Here is a 20594-nt window from a genome sequence, read left to right as displayed (position 1 = left end):
TCTGGGTCTTCACATGTAGGTGTTCCCCTGAGGATCCAGACACTCTGTTAGTGAGGCCATCCTACAGGGACAATGTGGAGCCAAGAACCAAGACTTATTCAATATCAAGGAATCATTGAAATCCTTTTTTAGATTTAGAACGAGTCTCTGTTCTGGTAAATGGACTGCATGTGTACAGCGCTTTTCTAACCAGTGGCCACTCAAAGCGCTTTACGATACTGCCTAATTAGCCCATTCACACACACATCCACACACTGCCGGCGGTGTGCAGCAGTAGGGTGAGGTGTCTTGCTCAATGTCACCTAGACAACCAGCTAGGAGGAGCCTCCCTGGCAACATGCCGCCCCACGTCATTATTCATGGCCTCCTGATTAGTATCATTAGTGGTGGATCCGATGTTGGACTACTAGCCAAAAGGTTCTGCGTTTGAATCCCAGCCGTCTACCAGACACCCTTGAGCACGGTATCCTAACCCCTTAACAGCTCCTGATTAATGATGCACGGAGAAGAAATACAAACATCGCTTTGGATAAAATACGTGATGAATAATCGTATAAAAATAAATAGGAAATCTCTCCCATCTCTCATGCAGCATTGTTAGTTCAGAGATGGGATCACGATATGTGATGCTTCATCAGGAGTTTATCTTTGAACCGCCATTGATGTCTGTCCCTCCGTACATCACTGGTCAACACAACGCAGGCTGGTGGATATATTATTCAGTTGACTTCTTAACCTTTGCCCTCTCCGACTCCTCCACAGTCCGCAGGGAGAGCAACAACGGAGTGTACTTTGCGGGGATGATCCGTGTGGCCAATGAGGAGTTCATCCCTGAGTATCGCCACGCAGACTCCACTGAGTTCCTGTCCTTGGCCAAGAAGATAGAGCTAGTGGTATGCACTGCAGTGACAATAAACCTTCAACCAGTTGGTTTTGAATGCTCATAAATATACCGTACTCTAATTAATATATTGTACAGTACATCTGTGTATGTGTGTGTGTGTGTGTGTGTGTGTGTGTGTGTGTGTGTGTGTGTGTGTGTGTGTGTGTGTGTTTGTGTGTGTGTGTTTTTGTGTGTGTGTGTGTGTGTGTGTGTGTGTGTGTGTGTGTGTGTGTGTGTGTGTGTGTGTGTAATTGATCTTTTTATTTTTGCTGATGTATTGCAGCTGAGCAACGTGTACAAAGGGTCATCAGTGGCGAAACTTTACAAGCAAGCTGTCATTTCAGACCTCAGGTACACTGAAATACGGCTAAGTACTGAAAGATGGACTTTCTATCCTATTGCTATTTATTAAAACATCATTTACCCTGATTACCATTCTATTTATATGAATTATTTGAACCCTATCGACAGTGTCTGGAAACCATGGTCAAATCTTTAGCATTTTTTATGTTTGTTTGCACTAAGTCGATCCAGTGGTGGTCACAGCCAAACAGGTGAAACCCTGTGGTGGTCACAGCCAATCAGGTGAAACCTTGTAGTGGTCACAGCCAAATAGGTGAAAGCTTGTGGTGGTCACAGCCAATCAGGTGAAACCCTGTGGTGGTCACAGCCAATCAGGTGAAAGCTTGTGGTGGTCACAGCCAATCAGGTGAAACCCTGTGGTGGTCACAGCCAATCAGGTGAAAGCTTGTGGTGGTCACAGCCAATCAGGTGAAAGCCTCTCCTGTGCCCTGCCCTCCTGCCCAGCAACAACAACCTGGGCGGGGTGCTGGTCCACTTCTGGATGGTGTTCGAGGTGCCCCAGCTCAAGAGCCCCGCCGTGCGTGAGGAGTGGGTGGGGGCCATCCTCCGGGACTCGGTGCTCACCAGCCTGCAGAACCGCACCTCGGTGGGCTACCTGCTGGACCTGCCCGTGGACATCGAGTCCATCCTCATCAACGGTGGGTGGGGGGGGGGGGGGGGGGGGGGGGTGTACGGTGTGTGTGTGCGTGTTTGGGTTCATGACTGATGATCTTTTGATATATAAAGAGTTGTATTGATTGTCAATGTGTGTGCAATGTGTGTGTTACGGTATCTATACAGGTTTATTGATTTTTAATGTGTGTGTAATGTGTGTGTTATGATATCTAAACAGGTTTATTGATTGTTAATGCGTGTTTAATGTGTGTGGGTTCATGACGTGTGCTAGATATATAAACATGTGTGTCTGTGTGTTATGACTGTTAATGTCCCCTCAGCTGCCCAGCGCTCTGACTACACATCAACATCATCAGGTCAGAACAGTGTTTGTATGGGAACTGTGTCATAATGTATCCAAAACTAGATCAATAATTATTGGATAGTCTAGAAGTGGTTAACGGTGTTGGGACTTGCGAAAACCCTGATAAGTTCCGGGTTCGAAACCCAATGTTCATATCCTTCTTGTAGGCCTCCTTGAGGAAAGCCGCCCAGTTTAGACACCTATACATAAGTCACCTGCATGCACACTAACTCATGAACATGCAAGTTAAATGTGACTTGCATAAATATTATGTAACTTAAAGTCAACTTACTTGCACCTTGCATGCATCTGACATGGGATTGTAGCAAACAATGGAATGGAAATGATTGTAGTCGGGTGACCAGATTTCCTGAAACTAAAACCGGGACACTTTCTGCAAGACCGTAGTGCGCGTGCATGTGAGGTCATATACGCAGATATCAAAAGCCTGTGTAACAAGCAACGGCTTTAATGAGGGAACGGACATGCTGTTCCTCTTGTCATGCTGTTCCTCTTGTATTGTTCATTATGGGAAGATTAGCTCAACGGGAGCATTAGTGCCAGGCAGACTCAACTGACAAATTAGACACATATTTTTGTACGGAATCTCTCTGCTTGTGAAATGCGAGAACATCTCCGCCCAGCGCTCGTCCGCTGGTTTTCCATCAGCATTCCAATGTGCGACCATTCCTGTTGCGTATGCCCTCACACATTGTTGAAATTGTTGGCTATGTTATCGGGGACGAAAGAGGACATTTAATATTGGTTGGTGGAAACCACGTCCCGACTCGGGACACACAACTTAAAATTGCGACGTCTGGTCACCCTATTGAAGCAAACAATGTAACTTACCGCAACTGACATGTGATTGTAGCAAACTATGTAAGTTACACACAACTTACCTGCGACTTGTCGGCATACATTTTAACTTAAAGGGGTGATATCATTATTTTTCGACTTTTCCCTTTGTTTTAAACAGTTATATGATGCATGTTTTATGCATGTTTTACGTCTGCTAAGCTAGAAAAATCAAAGTCCCAGCCAGTGGGACGAGAACGACGTGAAACAGCTCGCTTGCGCTCAAACTTTACTTCCGTAACAGTGTGACGTCAGACGGCAGTGGGCGGTGCTAAAGTGCAGAAGTCCCGCCTCCCGGCTACCCGCAATGTTTATAACTTCTCGGGGGTCTGAATTTGCAGACACGCGAAAAGTGTTAGACTAATTGCAAAAGAGCTGGCGTGCTGGCCAATCACAGCAGACCGGGCTACTCGGTAGGGGGGCCTTAAAGCAACATGATACAAGACAGAACGTTTTTGAAAGACGCTGAAGTTGTTTTTTTTTTGTTTTTTGTGTGAGAAAAATAAGGGGTACTTCTAACATACAGGAATGTACCCTCATCCTCATCCTCATCCTCATCATCATCCGCTTATCCGGGGTCGGGTCGCGGGGGGAGCAGCTCAAGCAGAGGGCCCCAGACTTCCCTTTCCCGGGCCACATTGACCAGCTCTGACGGGGGGATCCCGAGGCGTTCCCAGGCCAGTGTTGAGATATAATCTCTCCACCTAGTCCTGGGTCTTCCCCGAGGTCTCCTCCCCAATGGACGTGCCTGAAACACCTCCCAAGGAAGGCGCCCAGTGGGCATCCTTACCAGATGCCCGAACCACCTCAGCTGACTCCTTTCTAAGTAAAGGAGCAGCGGCTCTAATCCGAGTTCCTCACGGATGGCTGAGCTTCTCACCCTATCCCTCAGGGAGACGCCAGCCACCCTTCTGAGAAAACTCATCTCGGCCGCTTGTACCCGCGATCTCGTCCTTTCGGTCATCACCCAGCCCTCATGACCATAGGTGAGGATAGGAACGAAGATCGACCGGTAGATCGAGAGCTTTGCCTTGCGGCTCAGCTCTCTTTTCGTCACAACGGTGCGGTAAAGCGAACGCAATACCGCCCCCGCTGCTCCGATTCTCTGGCCAATCTCACGCTCCATAGTACCCTCACTCGCGAACAAGACCCCGAGGTACTTGAACTCCTTCACTTGGGCTAAGGACTCATTTCCTACCCGGAGTAAGCAAAAGGAATGTACCCTTATATTAGTAGTACCCCCAAATGCAATTATTAACCCTAGAATAGCATGATATGGAATCGTCAACCTAAATGCATCTTGCATTTATGCAGATCCAGTCCCCAGTGAGCCAGTGGGCTCCGTCTCCTCCAGCCCCAGTTAGACAGAGTGTGCTCCCTTCTCCTCCAGGCTCGGAGTGTTTGGACAAGCCGTACGCGCCCCTCCCTGGGACCTCGGTGCCCCTGGAGCTGGACCCCCCGGGGGGCGGCGTGAGCTGCCACATCAAGCTGACCTCGGCGCCGGGCTCGGTGGTGCGCCTCACCATCAGCTCCTTCCTCATCCAGCCCTCCGACTGTGTGGGCGACGCCCTGACGGTGTACGACTCCCTGCTGCCCATGAGTGCGCGCACCCTGCACAGGTGAGACCCCCTTCAGGGGGGCCGGGACCCTCCTCTTCGTCGGACTCCTTGGTTGGATCAGGGGGAGGTGGTTTCATTATAACAATGAGAACAATTATTGAAAATGTATCTGAGTGAATAAATAAAAGGTGCATCTAGAAATGTACACAAGGTATGCATCCACATGAAACATGCATACTGTTAGCTAGCTCACCTACGTCCTGCCTATACGATATATACGGTGCTTTTGTGTCCCTGGCTAGCTCCAGAGCAAGGCATTAGGGGTTTGATTCCCACTAGCATGAAGTGTTTTCACTGTATCAAAGACAGGTGAGGTGAATGATCCGCAACAGGGCATTGATTTTGGAAAGCCTGAGTATCTTTTTTGACAACACAGTGGACGATTGTAAACGGTACACTATTGCACTATGCCTGTTGACCCCTGGTGACCCCTGGTGACCCCTACAGGGTGTGTGACCCGGTGACCGACCCCCTCTACCTGGTGTCCACGTCCAACGTCATGCTGCTGTCCTTCCGCCTGGCCCCTGGGACCAAGAGCTTCAGGGGCCACTTCCAGGCCGTGGCGGAGGAAAGTGAGTGGGCTCCTCTGTAGCGGTGTAGGGGCCGGCTGGGGGCCTCCCAGTTCAGGTCCCTGGGTTCCAAACAAACTTCTCGAGCAGGGTGCCCTGACCCCGAACCGACCTCTGACCTCGTGGGTCCACTCTGGATGGGAGCGCTGAGGACCTAAAGGGGTGCTTATATCATGCTTTTTTGCCTTTTCCCTTTGCTTTAGACTGCTGTGTGACGTATGTAGACGTGCTTTAGACTGCTGTATGACGTATGGATACATGCTTTAGACTGCTGTGTGACGTATGGATACGTGCTTTAGACTGCTGTATGACGTATGGATACGTGCTTTAGACTGCTGTATGACGTATGTATACGTGCTTTAGACTGCTGTATGACGTATGGATACGTGCTTTAGACTGCTGTGTGACGTATGGATACATGCTTTAGACTGCTGTGTGACGTATGGATACGTGCTTTAGACTGCTGTATGACGTATGTATACGTGCTTTAGACTGCTGTATGACGTATGTATACGTGCTTTAGACTGCTGTGTGACGTATGGATACTTGTTTTTCGTCTGCTAAGCTAGAAAATGTCCCAGCCAGGGGAGTATTCGCGCCCAGCGAGAACGCCCCTCAATAAGTGCAGCCCCCTTTTCGCTCAGACTTTCCTTCCACAACAGTGTGACGTCAGACTGTGCAGTGGGTGCTGCAGAGGACGGAGCAGAAGTCCTGCCGGCCATAAAGCGACATGATACAAAATAGAGAGTTTCTGAAAGAAGCTGAAATTAGTATTTCTAACTTACAGGCATGTGATCTGATTCTAGTACTGAATCCCAAGTACACCCAAATACAATTATTAACCCTAAAAAAGCACGATATCACCCCTTTAATGGAAAATCCTAGACCACAGACGTGCGTGGAGCGGAACGTGTTCCATGTCTGATCTCCTCTCTACAAATGCTCTCTGTAAATGGCTTCAGACCATCTAATGGTTGAGACAGTTGAGCTCTTTTTCTGGTGCTGACGATGTGTGTGTGTCAGCGTGTTCGTCTCACGTTGAGACCCAGGAGGGCGCCGGCTACACCGGACACATCTACAGCCCCTTCCACCCCAGCCTGCTGCCAACCAAATGCATCTGCACCTGGCTGTTTGGGGTACCTCACGCACACGCATGCGCACACAAAACAATGCAAACACACTTTCATACACAAACACACACGCACACACACACACACACAGGCACACACAGTCAAGCACTCAAACACAATCCCATACAGCCCACATGCCTGTGATCTGATTGGATGTGTGTGTTTCTCTGTCAGACTCCCAGCCCGTCTCTGGGTGTCAGCCTGAAGTTCCACAACTACGTCCTGAGACCCAAGGACCCGAATGCACACTGCACACACGGCTGGTGGAAGGTCAACGACCACATGTACGTACGCGCCCACGCTCCAAAAGCACAGCTGCACACGGACACTCCCCATGCACGGGGACCGTGGCTAACATGCTATTGGTGGCTGGGTATCCATCAATCAGGATTTGCTCCCGACGATCAGTCTGATTGGTGGTTGTGACATTGAGCCCGCCCACATGGACTTTGTGACCCAATCGGTGTTCAGGTTGAGTGAGCAAACAGCTAAACGCCGGTCACATGTTCCAATGGCTGAACATTGGCTGATTCCTGATGTACTTCAATGCACCAGTATCAACGGCATTGAACAGCAAATAACGCAACTAATAATACTGCTTTTGCTGTATGAGCAAAAGCATTTTACAAAACAATACCAGTATTCTTAGATAAAATAAAACACAATAAAGAAAAGATATTAATGTAAAAAAAAAATATATATACATTAAAGTGTTGCTAAAAAGTCAGTTAGATTGTCCACCAGAAGACTTTGGGCCCTATTTTAACGGTCTGAAACGCAAGTGAGAAGCGCCAAGCGCAAGTAGCTTTGTGGGCGGTTCTATGGGGATGTTGCTATTTTACCGGCGCAAAAATGACTCTTGCGCCTGGCGCAAATCTAAAAAGGGTTGGGCTGAAGTAGCCTAATTACTCGTAGGTGTGGTTTGGGCGTGATGTGCAATAAACCAATGAGAGTGCCAGCTCCCATCCACTTTAAGAGCCATGAGGGCATTTGAATCTGACGAGTTGATATCTTGACAGTGCGTCTGCAGTCTCCGATGAGACAGATGCACATGAATTTCAAACTTCAAATGGCCCGGTTTATGGAATAAGGTTTTCTTCCACAACTTCAGAAATACTGAGTCGTCAAAGAAATTTCGGCAAAGAAAACTTAACACACATATGATATGCGGTAAATGTGGTTATATTTAATGATATACGCAATACATTATAAACATCGTTTCTTATCAGTATTGTATGCATTATCGTTATCGACTTGTGTTCCTAATATGCATGTTTCCCCCCGTTGCCATGGACTGTATCATACGTTACGTGTTGAGTTTGCGCGTGTTTAAACAGATGGATGCACACACGCGCGCCCGCATTCATTAATTATTTTACACTTACACACACGCTCGCCCGCATTCTTTCATTCCTTTTAACACTCACTCGCGGTAAAACAATGTTTTCTCACGATCAAAAACTCATCTTTCCTAAAAGTTATGGCATGTACACGATATCTGTGTCAAGAAAATATGTGTTTGCTGTACGGTGCAGATGCATTGATTTAAAAGTACAACTTATTACCGCTGTATCAGCCGTTCTTTCCCGAATAATTTACCAAGAATGTATGGCTAGGTCGATGAGACCTAGCCATACATTAGATGAATAGATGAATCACGTTTCCTTTCCTTCTCAATCCGAATCCTTCTCAAACCTCATCCTGATATAAGTTTCTGAAACGGCATAATAGCACTAGGGAACTTTTGCGCCAGAACACGCCTCCTCCTTTCGCCAAACCGCCCCTTGGGGCTCAAGATTATTCCCTAATTTTCCGACGTGTGTCGCAGGAGGGAAAAGAACGCTCTGCGCCAGTTACAAACTAGCAACGACACATGCGCCAGTGAGAAAGTCAATTGCGCCGGATGCAAGATAGGGCCCTTTGAATGATTGTTATCTTGTGCGTGTGTGATCATGTGTGTGTGTGTGTGTGTGTGTGTGTGTGTGTGTGTGTGTGTGTGTGTGTGTGTGTGTGTGTGTGTGTGTGTGTGTGTGTGTGTGTGTGTGTGCGATAACGTGTGTGTGTGTGTGTGTGTGTGTGTGTGTGTGTGTGTGTGTGTGTGTGTGTGTGTGTGTGTGTGTGTGTGTGTGCGTGTGCGTGTGTTTGTGTGTGATCATGTACACGTGTGTGTGTGTGTGTGTGTGTGTGTGTGTGTGTGTGTGTGTGTGTGTGTGTGTGTGTGTGTTATCATATGTGTTTGTGTGATCATGTGTGTTTTCCTGTGTGAGTGTGTTTGTTTGTGTGTGTGTGTGTGTGTGTGTGTGTGTGTGTGTGTGTGTGTGTGTGTGTGTGTGTGTGTGTGTGTGTGTGTGTGTGTGTGTGTGTGTGTGTGTGTGTGTATATCCCCCAGGTTCTGTGGCAGCTACGTGGGCTACTCCACGGTGTTCCGGATCTCCCACCCCAGCCCGGAGGTGGAGTTCCGCTGCAGCTCGCGCCAGGCCCAGATGCCCTTCCAGGCCGCCTACGGCAGCTACAACCTCAGCCAGCGTGAGCACACAGGGGGGGCTTGGGGTGCATGCTAAACATGCTAATGCTACCTTAAGGCTGGTTTATACTCCTCCGTAAAGTGCTGTACGTAGACACGGAGAGCCCTCTCCGTAGCCCGAGACCCTGTCTGAGTTTTTTTATTTTTTAACTATCCGTCGACGCAAGAGAGACGGCAAGGGCTGTGATTTGTCCTGTAACAACATCATTTCCGGATCCACTTTTCCCGGTTTGACTTTGCACCTAATTTACTTTGCACCTTGTTTACTTTGCACATTAAGGACCAATAAAAGAACAACTAAGATTTGAAAAGCTTTCGACGTTTATTTACATGGTTAGTAGTCATCACATAAAGTCAATCAGGCGGCGAATTACATTGCGGATCTGACATCCCGGCGGAGAACTTTGAATGCTCGAGGGGTCTCCGTACCTACGGAGTCAGGTACGGATTACGGAGTTGGAGTGGTATACTTTGGCCTTCAGACACGCATGCAAATACTATTATAAATACTGTGGGATGTGGGATTGTCGGTCTGGAACTCACATTCTCACATTTATTTCCCTGTGTGTGTGTGTGTGAGTGTGTGTCTGTGTCTGTGTGTGTGTATGTGTGTGTGTGTCTCTCTCTCCCTCCTCTCTATCTGTGTGTGTGTCTCTCTCTCTCTCTCTCTCTCTCTCTCTCTCTCTCTCTCTCTCTCTCTCTCTCTCTCGGTGTGCGCCCCTCTCTCTCGCTCTCTCCCTCCCCTCTCTCTCTGTTTCTCTCTCTCTCTCTGTCTCTGTGTGTGTCCCTCTCTCTCTCTCTCTCTCTCTCTCTCTCTCTCTCTCTCTCTCTCTCTCTCTCTCTCTCTCTCTCTCTCTCTCTCTCTCTCTCTGGTGCATGCTGGGAGTGAGTTGTGTGAGTGAGTCAGGAGCGTGAGCATTTCAATCTCGATTAATTTTTGTTTGTAATGAATTATAATTTAATTGGAGTGCACTGGTGATAGTTATTTTATTGACACTTGTTTTCTGGGGGTTTAGGGGTTTTGTGTGTGGGGTTGTGCCTGCCGGCGTAATCACTGGTCGGCGTCTTGGGTGGCATCAAAGTTGGTGCTGGTGTGTAGCGTGGAGGACATTGGGCTGGCTCTGGGAGCGTTAGTCGGGGATATGAGCGTGAAGTCGGCCGCTTGGATGAACAGTGCCGTAGTCCTCTTCCTGGACGAGGTGCAGAAGGTGAACCGCGTCATCGAGACGGGTCTCACGTTGAATGGAATGTTTGTGCAGGTGCTGCCACTGATGCAGCCGGCAACAAGAATAACTTTATCTGATGTCCCTCCTTTCGGTACTGACGAGTTTCTCAGTAGAGAACTGTCTAGACGTGGAAAAATTGTTTCACCGATGAAAAAGATTCTGTCTGGGTTTAAGTCTCCCTTGATGAAACACGTAGTTTCTCACCGGAGGAACATATATATGATACTTATCAATCGGGATGTTGAGCTCAACCTCCGATTTCATGTTAAGGTAGATGATTATGATTACGTGATTTTTGCTTCCTCGCCTGTGATGAAATGCTTTGGTTGTGGAGTGGAGGGAAACACTGTGAGGACCTGTCCGGGGCGCGGGGAGCCGGCTCCGCCTGGCCGGGGGGGCAGTGGAGACCCGTGCCGCTCCGCCGCTTAATGTGAGGCGGGGGGGAATCTCTGCGGAGCTCGGTTCCGCGGCTGTGGTTACTCCAACGGAGGGGCGTGCAGTCGCGGGGCCGAGTGCGGTTTTCGGGCGGCCGATCGCCGCACCGCGCACAATGTTGTGCAGAAGAGCTGCCGTGTCAGACACTGAAGACGGTGTAGGAGTGCACAATGGTGAGGTTGAAGTGGGCGAGAGTGAGGAGAGTTGGGAAAAACTAAGTCAAAAATACAAAAAAATGGGAGAAATGGGATGGGTGAGGAAATTATAGAGACAATAGGAGGAAGTGGTGGGGAGGAAAATAGGAAAGAGGTGAGTGAGATTATTGAGGCACAGGTTAAACAAGCTGAATTGGGGAAATCAGTAAAGTGAGGCAGGTGAAGCCAGTGAAATGCCGGGGCGAGAAGAGGGCAGCTCATGGGCTGAACAGGTAGAAGAGGAGGAAATTATGGTGGAGGAAGCACCAACAGCCAGGCCAAAGCCTGCTGTGAAAACGCAGAGGGAAGACTGAAAAACAAAAGCAGTGACAGAAAGGCAAGCAGGTTGGGGAAAGACAGGCAGACTGGGAGAAAACAAACAGCACAGACAGATAGTGACAGTCGAGAGGAATTTCTCTCTGATAACAGTGACATCTTGCACATGGAAAAGCTAAGTTGTATTCAGCAAAATAAGTTATATTCTATTGCAGAGTTCTTCAAGGAAAGTGATCAAATCCAAAGGATAGCCTTTAACAGTTACTTTAATTGGTAAATTAATTTGGTATGGTAAAGTGACTATGTAGCAAAAGGAGGTTGAAGCGTATCTGATAACGTGCCGAGCGACTCCCAGCTGACCAAAGCTATATTAACCCTATCCTATGGGCTGCCAAGAGATTCTGGCTTGCTCTGGCTCCAACCGTCTGTTATGGTATGGATCCGCAAGGCCCGGAAGTAGTGGGAGGAGCCGGTGTGACGTATTACCCTCGGCCTCCTCACCTGTCTGTGGTGCTGCCCTCTGTGGATGGAGCTGTTATTGCAGCCTTCAGTAAGGTCCTGCTCCCCTTGTGGCTATGTATAGTATTTACAGCTTAAATGTTTGGTCCTGCTTTCTAGGGTCTATGTGTGGGCAGCTTATGTTCTTAAAATATGTAACAATTCATCTGAGAGAATTAAGTATTTTTGGCAAGACACCAACATTTTTCAGCATTTCATGTTTCTGCCAAATTTTATGCTATCAACAGACTTGATTTTGACTAAGGAAACTGCTGCTGAAAGCAAAAAGGCAGATTAACAGCAATCAACGTAGAAACTCTGTTGTGTGTGTTAACTAAATTAATGTTTTTATTACTTTTAAAGTAAAAAGTAAAAATTACTTTTTACTTTTTTATTATTTTATTTAGTTTTAAATATCCCGCTCATCACTGACGTTTATAGTATGGGAAGTCTTAACGTTAATGGAGCAAGGGAGACAAAAAAAAGGGCACTAATTTATAAGACTTTTAAAACAAAAGAAATGAATGTCCTTTTCTTACAAGACACCCATAGTTGTGCTGAAAGCGAGAGAGATTGAAGAAGGGAATGGGAAGGAGAGGTAGTCCTGACCCACAACAGTAATCTCAGTGGATGAGTGGGCTTCCTCTTCTCTAGGAGTTTCTCTCCAGTTTCCATGGAGGTGGAGCATGTCATTATGGTTTTTATAAATGTCTATGCTCCAACCTATGGTACAGAGAGGAAGCTGTTTTTAGAAAAAATAACAATTAAATAGTTGCAATTCTGAGGATTTTCTATTCTTGGGTGGGGATTTTAATTGTACAGAAAATGCGACGTTAGATTGCAACCATGAGGCACTGAGGCAGCTGGTCTATTCTCATGGCTTGCTGGACGTGTGGAGAAGGATGTATGCAGACTGCCGACAGTACACATGGTTCCGCCTCAGATAGAGTAGGATCTCATCAGCTAGACTTGATCGTTTTTATGTTTTTAAGCATCATTTTAATATTTGTAAATGTGTAAAATCATGCCCACTGGTTTTACTGATCATTCCTTGCTCTTATGTCATGTTTTAATAAGAGATTTTAAGCCAAAAAGTGCACATTGGCATTTTAACTCTGTTTTAACATTAGTTTAGGTTTAAGGATGTTTTGGGTTAATTTTGGTGTGTTTTTAGGCAGGCAAATGGGGATTTTAGTACTCTTGGGCAGTGGTTGGACCATAGAAAGACTCAAGTTCAACTTCTATGTCAGCAGCAAACCCTCAATGTCTCACAGGACATCACTAGATCTATGAAGGACTTGGAAACTGTTATAGTAGAGCTGAAAAAATAAGTGAGTAATCTCGAGAACGGGGATATATTGAAATCCTCAAAGAAAAAAAGCTAGCTTTAGCTAACCTGCAGGACACCAAAGTACAAAGTGCGTGGGTCAGGTCCCGAGTTAAGAACATCTCTGAGATGGACATTCCCTCTGGCTTCTTCTTCGGCCTGGAGAGGAAGAACGGGTAATCCACGCATTGCTCTCAGACACAGGCCAGGAGCTGACAGAGCCAGGACAAATAAGAACGAGAGCCGTTGAGTTTTATTCCTCCATCTACTCTTTGGAGTATGAGGAGAAGGACACACTGGTGGAGTTCTGCAGTGGGCTACCTCAGGTCTCTAAGGAGACCAGCACACAACTGGAGAGGCCTCTCCACATTGAGGAGCTTCTAGCTGCCTTGCAGGGCATGCAGGGGCGGAGGGCTCCAGTTATCGACGGTCTGACAATGGAATATTATAAAGCGTACTTGGAAATTTTATCTACAGACTTGTGGGATGTTTTTAATGAGAGCCTGGCCTGTGGCTCCATGCCAATGTCCTTCCGTAGAGCAGTTATTACGCAGGATTTTGCAGGATATAAAGAACTGGAGGCCTGTGTCATTGCTTTGTGTGGATTACAAGCTTCTGTCCAAAGCCTTCGCCGACAGGCTGAGGGAAGTTATGGAGCAGTCCATCCATCGGGACACGACGTACTGTATGCCCGGCAGGTCCATGGTAGACAATTTCTACCTGATTCGGGATGTCTTGGAGGTCTCTAAGTCTATTGACATTGGTACAGGTTTAATTTCCCTAGACCAGGAAAAGGCATTTGACCCCGTTGAACACAACTTCCTCTGGTAAGTTTTGGAGAAATTTTGGTTCAGCGCTGGTTTCATAGTCAAGATCAAAGTTCTGTACAGTGAGGTTGAGAGTGTGCTCAAATTCAAAGGCGGTCTGTGTGCTCCTTTTAGAGTGTGTAGAGGTGTCAGGCAGGGCTGTGCTCTGTCCGGGATGCTCTATGCACTCCCCCTAGAACCCCTCCTCAACAATATACGCTGCAACCTACAAGGTCTGGTTTTACCTGGTTTTAATGAGAACATTGTTTTATCTGCATACGCTGATGATGTCATTGTTTTTACTAGGAACCAAAGAGATGTGGACATTTTAACAAGTATTATTGGTGACTTTACAGCTACTTCGGAAGCGAGGGTTAACTGGGGAAAGAGCGAGACCCTCGCTGTTGTTGAATGGCGTGGCGGTCTCCCAGTTCTTCCCCAAAATTTGAACTTGAGGATGGATGGTTTAAAGTACCTTGGTGTCTTTCTTGGGAAGGAAACCATAGTCCAGAAGAACTGGGAGAACTTCACAGAAAAAGTTGGTAAACTTAAAAGATGGAAATATCTACTGCCACAAATGTCCTATAGAGGTAGAGGTTTGGTTTTAAATAATCTAGTAGCCTCCCAACTGTGGCACCGTCTTGCATGTGTTGACCCTCCCTCAGGCTTACTAGCCCAAATTCAAAAGAAGAGGGTGGATTTTTCCTGGGATGTGTTGCAGTAGGTGCCACAGGGAGTTTTTTTTTTTATTTAGAGAGGAGGGCCTCATCCACCTAGCCAGTAGAACAGCCACTTTTAGAATTCAGTTTTACAAAAGTTTCTGTCTGGCCCGACAGACTTGGTATGAAGGAATGTGGCCAGCTGCATTCTCAGACGTTTAAGTAATCTGGGGCTGGATATTGCTCTGTTTTTAACTGATTAAAAATTCTTAAAATGAAGTGGGTTACCTCCGTTTTATCAGGGTGTTTTTAAGTCATGGGCCCTTTTTAATCATAAAACGTGCCAAGAAGCCTACTCTCTGTGGGGCCAGCGCTTGACAAATCTGGGGCCCTGGGCCCTCTGCTGGGCCTTCGATTGCACCGAGTGGCTGGGATACTCCTGGAGCTCTGGAGGCAGAGGCTGACCATTAAAGAGAAAGGCCTTCTGATGGACTACAACCTAGGGAGAGCCACACCAGACCCCGCTCACCCCTTCCCTGATGCCCACCTGAGCCCCGTGGTGGGAGAGCTGACAGGCCCCCTGCTCACTCCCTGTTGCCCAAATAAGCTCTCCGTAAACAGGGCTGATAAAATAACAGTCTATGCAAACTGCGTGATGAGCATCAACCCAGCCGGGTTGAGCAACCGACCCCCCACTATGTGGACCAATAGGTTAGGGGCAAGCAAAAATGGGAATCTACATTAGTAGAAAAAAACGTGTGGAAAACAAAGTAGGACAGGATTCACGCACAGCCCTGCAACATCAGGGCTAGGCGGAGGCTGGAGTACACTAGTTGTACGAGCCAGAATGAAGAAAGAGAAAAGTTTCTTTCATTTTGTATTTTTGTGTTTCTCTGAGTTATCTCCCTCTAGTGGCTGGACCATGTGGGTGACCTTGACATCTATATAAGGGGCGACCCTACCTGGGGGGCGTGCCGCGTGACTGGAGCAGGAAGACACAAAGTCTTTGACCTTGTGCCAGAGAAATAACTGTACCGTTGATTATCTTTGCAATCCTCATTTTGAATTAACTGCAAGAACTTGAAAACTAAACTGCAAGAGTTTAGTTTTCATTTAGTCTAATTAAATTTTTAATATACACCGCACTGGACCTGGATTTCTTTTTATTTAGTATGTCTGGTATAAGTGTCAGACTTTCAAGCTCAGCCAACACAGTGGTTAATTAAGGACAAGAGTTCGACACTTTTAAAAATCGCTGGTGCTATAAAAACATTGTCTATTCTATTGTGGAAGATGACTTGCTGTTTGCACAAGTTTTTAGAAAATAATTCTAAAATGAAGACACGCACAAATTGCACTTCATTAAATGCTCATGTAATATAACTAAACTTTTGTAAAATCTCAAAATCTCTCTCTCTCTCACTCTCTCTCTCTCTCTCTCTCTCTCTCTCTCTCTCTCTCTCTCTCTCTCTCTCTCTCTCTCTCTCTCTCTCCGCCCGGCAGCGTGCGATCAGGGCCACTTCCTGTGCTCCACGGGGTTCTGTGTGGAGAGGCATCAGCGCTGCGACGGCCTGGACGACTGCCAGGACGAGAGCGACGAGCACTTCTGCTGTACGGCCGCTTTACCTCCAGAGTCACATCATTACACCTGACTTTGTTTTGAAATGTTTTATTATTAAGAGTACTACTAATGCTGGTACTAATAAGGCTTTTACTACTAATGCTGGTATCACTAATGCTGGTACTACTAATGCTGGTACTACTAATGCTGGTATCACTAATGCTGGTACTACTAATGCTGGTACTACTAATGCTGGTATCACTAATGCTGGTACTACTAATGCTGGTATCACTAATGCTGGTACTACTAATGCTGGTATCACTAATGCTGGTACTACTAATGCTGGTATCACTAATGCTGGTACTACTAATGCTGGTATCACTAATGCTGGTACTACTAATGCTGGTATCACTAATGCTGGTACTACTAATGCTGGTATCACTAATGCTGGTACTGCTAATGCTGGTATTACTAATGCTGGTACTAATAAGGCTTTTACTACTAATGCTGGTATCACTAATGCTGGTACTAATAAGGCTGTTACTACTAATGCTGGTATCACTAATGCTGGTACTAATAAGGCTGTTACTACTGATGCTGGTATCATTATAGCTGGTACCACTAATGCTGGTACTACTAATGCTGTTATCACTAATGCTGGTACCACTAATACACTATACAGCATATTTAGCCCCAGTTTGTGCCCGATTCCCTCCTTCAGACTCTGGTCTGCAAAGCCCGGATGTGTTGATGGTTTTATCGATTTTTTCGAGGTTTGCTGTGGTGGGGGGTATGAGGAGAGGGGTTTGAACGATGGGGGCCTCACCGATTCTAAATCGCTAATATTAATACTTCCTCCATATCCTTGTTTGGATGTGTGTCCCCAGCCCCACCCAATAAGAGCTGTGGCGGCCCAAGCCCGCCCCACCCTTTGTACGTCTGCGACGGGCACAGCGACTGCAGCAATGGCCGGGACGAGCTCAACTGCACCCAGGGTACGCTCCGCTGGGACTGTGTGTGTACGTGTGTGTGCACGTGTGTGTGTGTGTGTATGTGTACGTGTGTGTGTGTGTGCGGGTGTCAGCGGCAGACATTTAGCTGTTTTCTTTAGCAAAGGTTTGAAAATAAGTAGAACTCTGCATTTTTGTGCAAAATGTCCCCTTAAAACACGAGTCACTGTGTTATTGTGTGTGTGTGGCCAGAGACCAGCTGCTCTGGGATCAGCCACCAGTGCAGCAGCGGCACCTGCATCCTGAAGAAGAACGCGCGGTGCGACGGCGTCCCAGACTGCCAGGACCGGAGCGACGAGGAGGACTGCGGTGAGGGCCAGAACTGCACGCACACACGCACGCACACACACGCACGCTCGCACACACACACAAACACATGCACACACACACACACAGAAGCACACACGTGCACGGTGCACACAAACACAGGTACACGCACGCACGCATGCATGCACGCACACACACACTCACACGCGCTCACACGCAAACACATGCACACACACACACAGAAGCACACACGTGCACGGTGCACACAAACACAGGTACACGCACGCACGCATGCATGCACGCACACACACACTCACACGCGCTCACACGCACGCATGCATGCACGCATACACACACACACAGCTTACTCATATTCCTAAACTTTCCCCATAGATTTAAACTAGGTAAACAGTGCCTCCTCTTCTTATTTGGGTATTTATTTGAAATAAAGACATTTTATTCAAGTGATTTTCATGATACATGAAGACACTTTACTTACATTTTTTGTTACATTTACATCTACACCTAGCTTAATCACAACTTAAAGAGGAAGCCTAACAAGGACCTTTGGACGCCACTGTCTACAGCTTGCTTAATCACAACTTAAAGAGGGAGTCTATCAAGGACCTGTTCACACCACTGTCTACAGCTAGCTTAATCACAACTTAAAGAGGGAGTCTATCAAGGACCTTTGGACGCCACTGTCTACACCTAGCTTTATCACAACTTAAAGAGGAAGCCTAACAAGGACCTTTGGATACCACTGTCTATAGCTAGCTTAATCACAACTTAAAGAGGGAGTCTATCAACCTGCGCACACACTTTTTACAGGGGAGCGTGTCTATGTTCCCCGGGTCCTATGTTCCCCGGGTCCTATGTTCCCCTCTTTGCATGAGACTGGGGAACATAGGACCCTTTCTTTAAACAGGGTCCTATGTTCCCCGCTTTTCCCAAAAAGGGTCCTATGTTCCCCGATATGTATGTGACCGGGGAACATAGGACCCTTTATCATAAAAAGGGTCCTATGTTCCCCGGTCTGTTACGTTTTCCACCATTACTGCCAAATTCCGGCCGAGATAACCACCATTGCATGTCTTTACCTTTTGTGGAAGGTGGAGAGACGTCGGAGAACCCGAAGCAGTCTATTCATAATATTGTAATGACCACGGAAGAGGCAGTGAATGAAGTATTGATTAGACAGAGATTTATTAGATAGGTCTACCTAATAAACTGTTGGAACACACAAGACCGGAAACCATAGCAACGCCGGTTAACAAACCCCGAGAAGCCCAATCCCTACGAGAGCTCCCCGCTTTTGGCCGTGATATTATATATACAATTATATCATATTAGATACTATATAGAGCTCCGGGAGTCGCAAACGGCAACAGTCACTTTCTCCTCCATGCTGCAGTTCACCCCGGACTGCACTGCACTGAGTTGGCCGGTTGAACGCTGATTGGCTTTTACGTTACACATGTCACTCAGTGGCAAAAAACCTGATGACCCGGGCGCCTGTGATCACTGTACTGTGCATACACACACACACACACACACACACACACACACACACACACACACACACACACACACACACACACACACACACACACATACAGGTATGATTGAATGGATACTATTAATGAGGTTTCTGCCCACCTGTCTGTCACACATGATTCAGTCCTCTGTTTCTCACGGTTCAATCCAGGTGAAGGCACACACACACATGCACACACATTCCCCCCCCCACACACACACACACACAGCACAGCCAAATACACACACACACAAACACATGCAGTGAGGGCCTTTGCTGTATAGTGGCAAACCAGCATCACAGTGTTCTATTGTTTTCATCTTCATCATCACCATCGTCATCTCTCCAGGCTGTGGCCTCCCTTCCCCGGTGAGGAAGGTGGGCTCGTTCTCTAACCTGGACCGCATTGTGGGCGGATCCAACTCTCTGGAGGGGGAGTGGCCTTGGCAAGTGGGCCTGCTCTTCTCTGGGAACCTGTACTGTGGCGCCTCCGTGCTCTCTGCGGATTGGCTGATATCTGCCGCCCACTGCTTCAGCAAAGAAAGGTGGGAGTGAAACGACTTATTATTATAATGATCATAATCATCTCGTTATTGTTAATATTAAAGTGTAATTCCGGAGAAAATTGAACCCAGGGTCTTTCTTTTGGCATGTTTAGAGTTTGCCGAGCGCAATGTTCGGCTTTGATGTTATTGGTTAAGGGCACCTTGAACGCTTCCAAATCTGCATTTTTTTAACGACTCATATTGCTCAAAATAGCACCAAACCTCTGCAGTAGCATGATTAGCGTCCCTACACATAAAACGAAGCATCAACAACCTTGTTAGCGTACATGGACCTACCGGTAAGGCACAGACTTGGAAAATAGCCTTTTTTAATAAACTCCCGATACGCTAACTAAGTTGTTGATGCATCGTTTTATGTGTAGGGACCCTAATCATGCTACTGCAGTGGTTTGGTGCTATTTTGAGCAATATCAGTGTTTAAAAAATGCAGGAAGCATTTGCGATGCCCCTAACTAATTTGATGGGTATACATGCCAAAACATAGACCATGGGTTAAATTTTCGTCGGAATTACACTTTAAATGTCACACTGATGATTCGACAGTACAAATTATCTTGCAATTGAAATAACAGTGGGTGTGTCTAGGTCGGGTCTAGTTCCCGTTAGGTCTAGGTCCTGTTAGGTCTAGGTCCCGTTAGGTCTAGATCCCGTTAGGTCTAGGTCGTGTTAGGTCTAGGTCCTGTAAGGTCTAGGTCCTGTTAGGTTTAGGTCCTGTTAGGTCTAGGTCCTGTTAGTTCTAGTTCCTGTTAGTTCTAGTTCCTGTTAGGTCCTGTAAGGTCCACACATGTCAGCAGATGTAGAGATCAGCCGTCAGCACTGTATTTGTATTTCTATGTATCTATGCATAAAGATCTAGAATAAACTGGTCAATAAAACATAACACATCGCACATTTTCACCTTTTGACCTTTGACCCGATCCAAAGCTGACCTTTGTCCCCCCCGCAGGCTGGCGGATCCCCGGTCGTGGAGGGCCCACCTGGGCATGCTGACGCGGGGCGAGGCACGGCACGTGGCGGAGATCCAGCACGTCGTGGTGCACGAGTTCTACGACGCCAGCACCTTCGACTACGACGTGGCCCTGCTGCGGCTCCGGAGGCCCTGGCCCGCCTCGCTCGCCCCCCTGGTGCAGCCCGTCTGCCTGCCCACGCCCTCCTTCACCCCCGGCCCGCTGCGGCCCTGCTGGGTCACCGGCTGGGGCTACCGCTCCGAGGGCGGTGCGTGGTCCCTGGGATGGGGAGAGGGCTCGCACGCGGTGACGTCACATCGCAGGGACCCCCGACGTTTAGGAAGCATAGGAGCGCTGGGATGTTAGCTTTAGTGTTCGTAG

The 20594-nt window shown here is 47.4% G+C and overlaps 1 protein-coding gene across 1 annotated transcript in view; it reads left to right on the top strand.

Annotated features, from left to right (window-relative positions):
- Nucleotides 1-762: 762 nt before the first annotated feature.
- The window catches only part of tmprss7 (transmembrane serine protease 7), a 21660-nt gene continuing 1828 nt past the window's right edge, over nt 763-20594 (top strand). Inside the window, exons 1-14 of the mRNA XM_030349412.1 lie at nt 763-893; nt 1167-1234; nt 1691-1884; nt 2182-2217; nt 4453-4681; nt 5129-5253; nt 6274-6386; nt 6555-6664; nt 8770-8906; nt 15829-15936; nt 16774-16881; nt 17089-17205; nt 19050-19245; nt 20213-20481. Of these exons, the coding sequence (XP_030205272.1) occupies nt 801-893; nt 1167-1234; nt 1691-1884; nt 2182-2217; nt 4453-4681; nt 5129-5253; nt 6274-6386; nt 6555-6664; nt 8770-8906; nt 15829-15936; nt 16774-16881; nt 17089-17205; nt 19050-19245; nt 20213-20481 (1903 nt within the window). The 5' untranslated portion in view covers nt 763-800. The remainder of the gene's footprint in view (nt 894-1166; nt 1235-1690; nt 1885-2181; nt 2218-4452; nt 4682-5128; nt 5254-6273; nt 6387-6554; nt 6665-8769; nt 8907-15828; nt 15937-16773; nt 16882-17088; nt 17206-19049; nt 19246-20212; nt 20482-20594) is intronic.

The sequence above is a fragment of the Gadus morhua genome, chromosome 23 (assembly GCF_902167405.1).
Source record: "Gadus morhua chromosome 23, gadMor3.0, whole genome shotgun sequence".
NCBI classification, from domain to species: domain Eukaryota; kingdom Metazoa; phylum Chordata; class Actinopteri; order Gadiformes; family Gadidae; genus Gadus; species Gadus morhua.
This window is presented reverse-complemented; position numbering and strand designations above follow the sequence as displayed.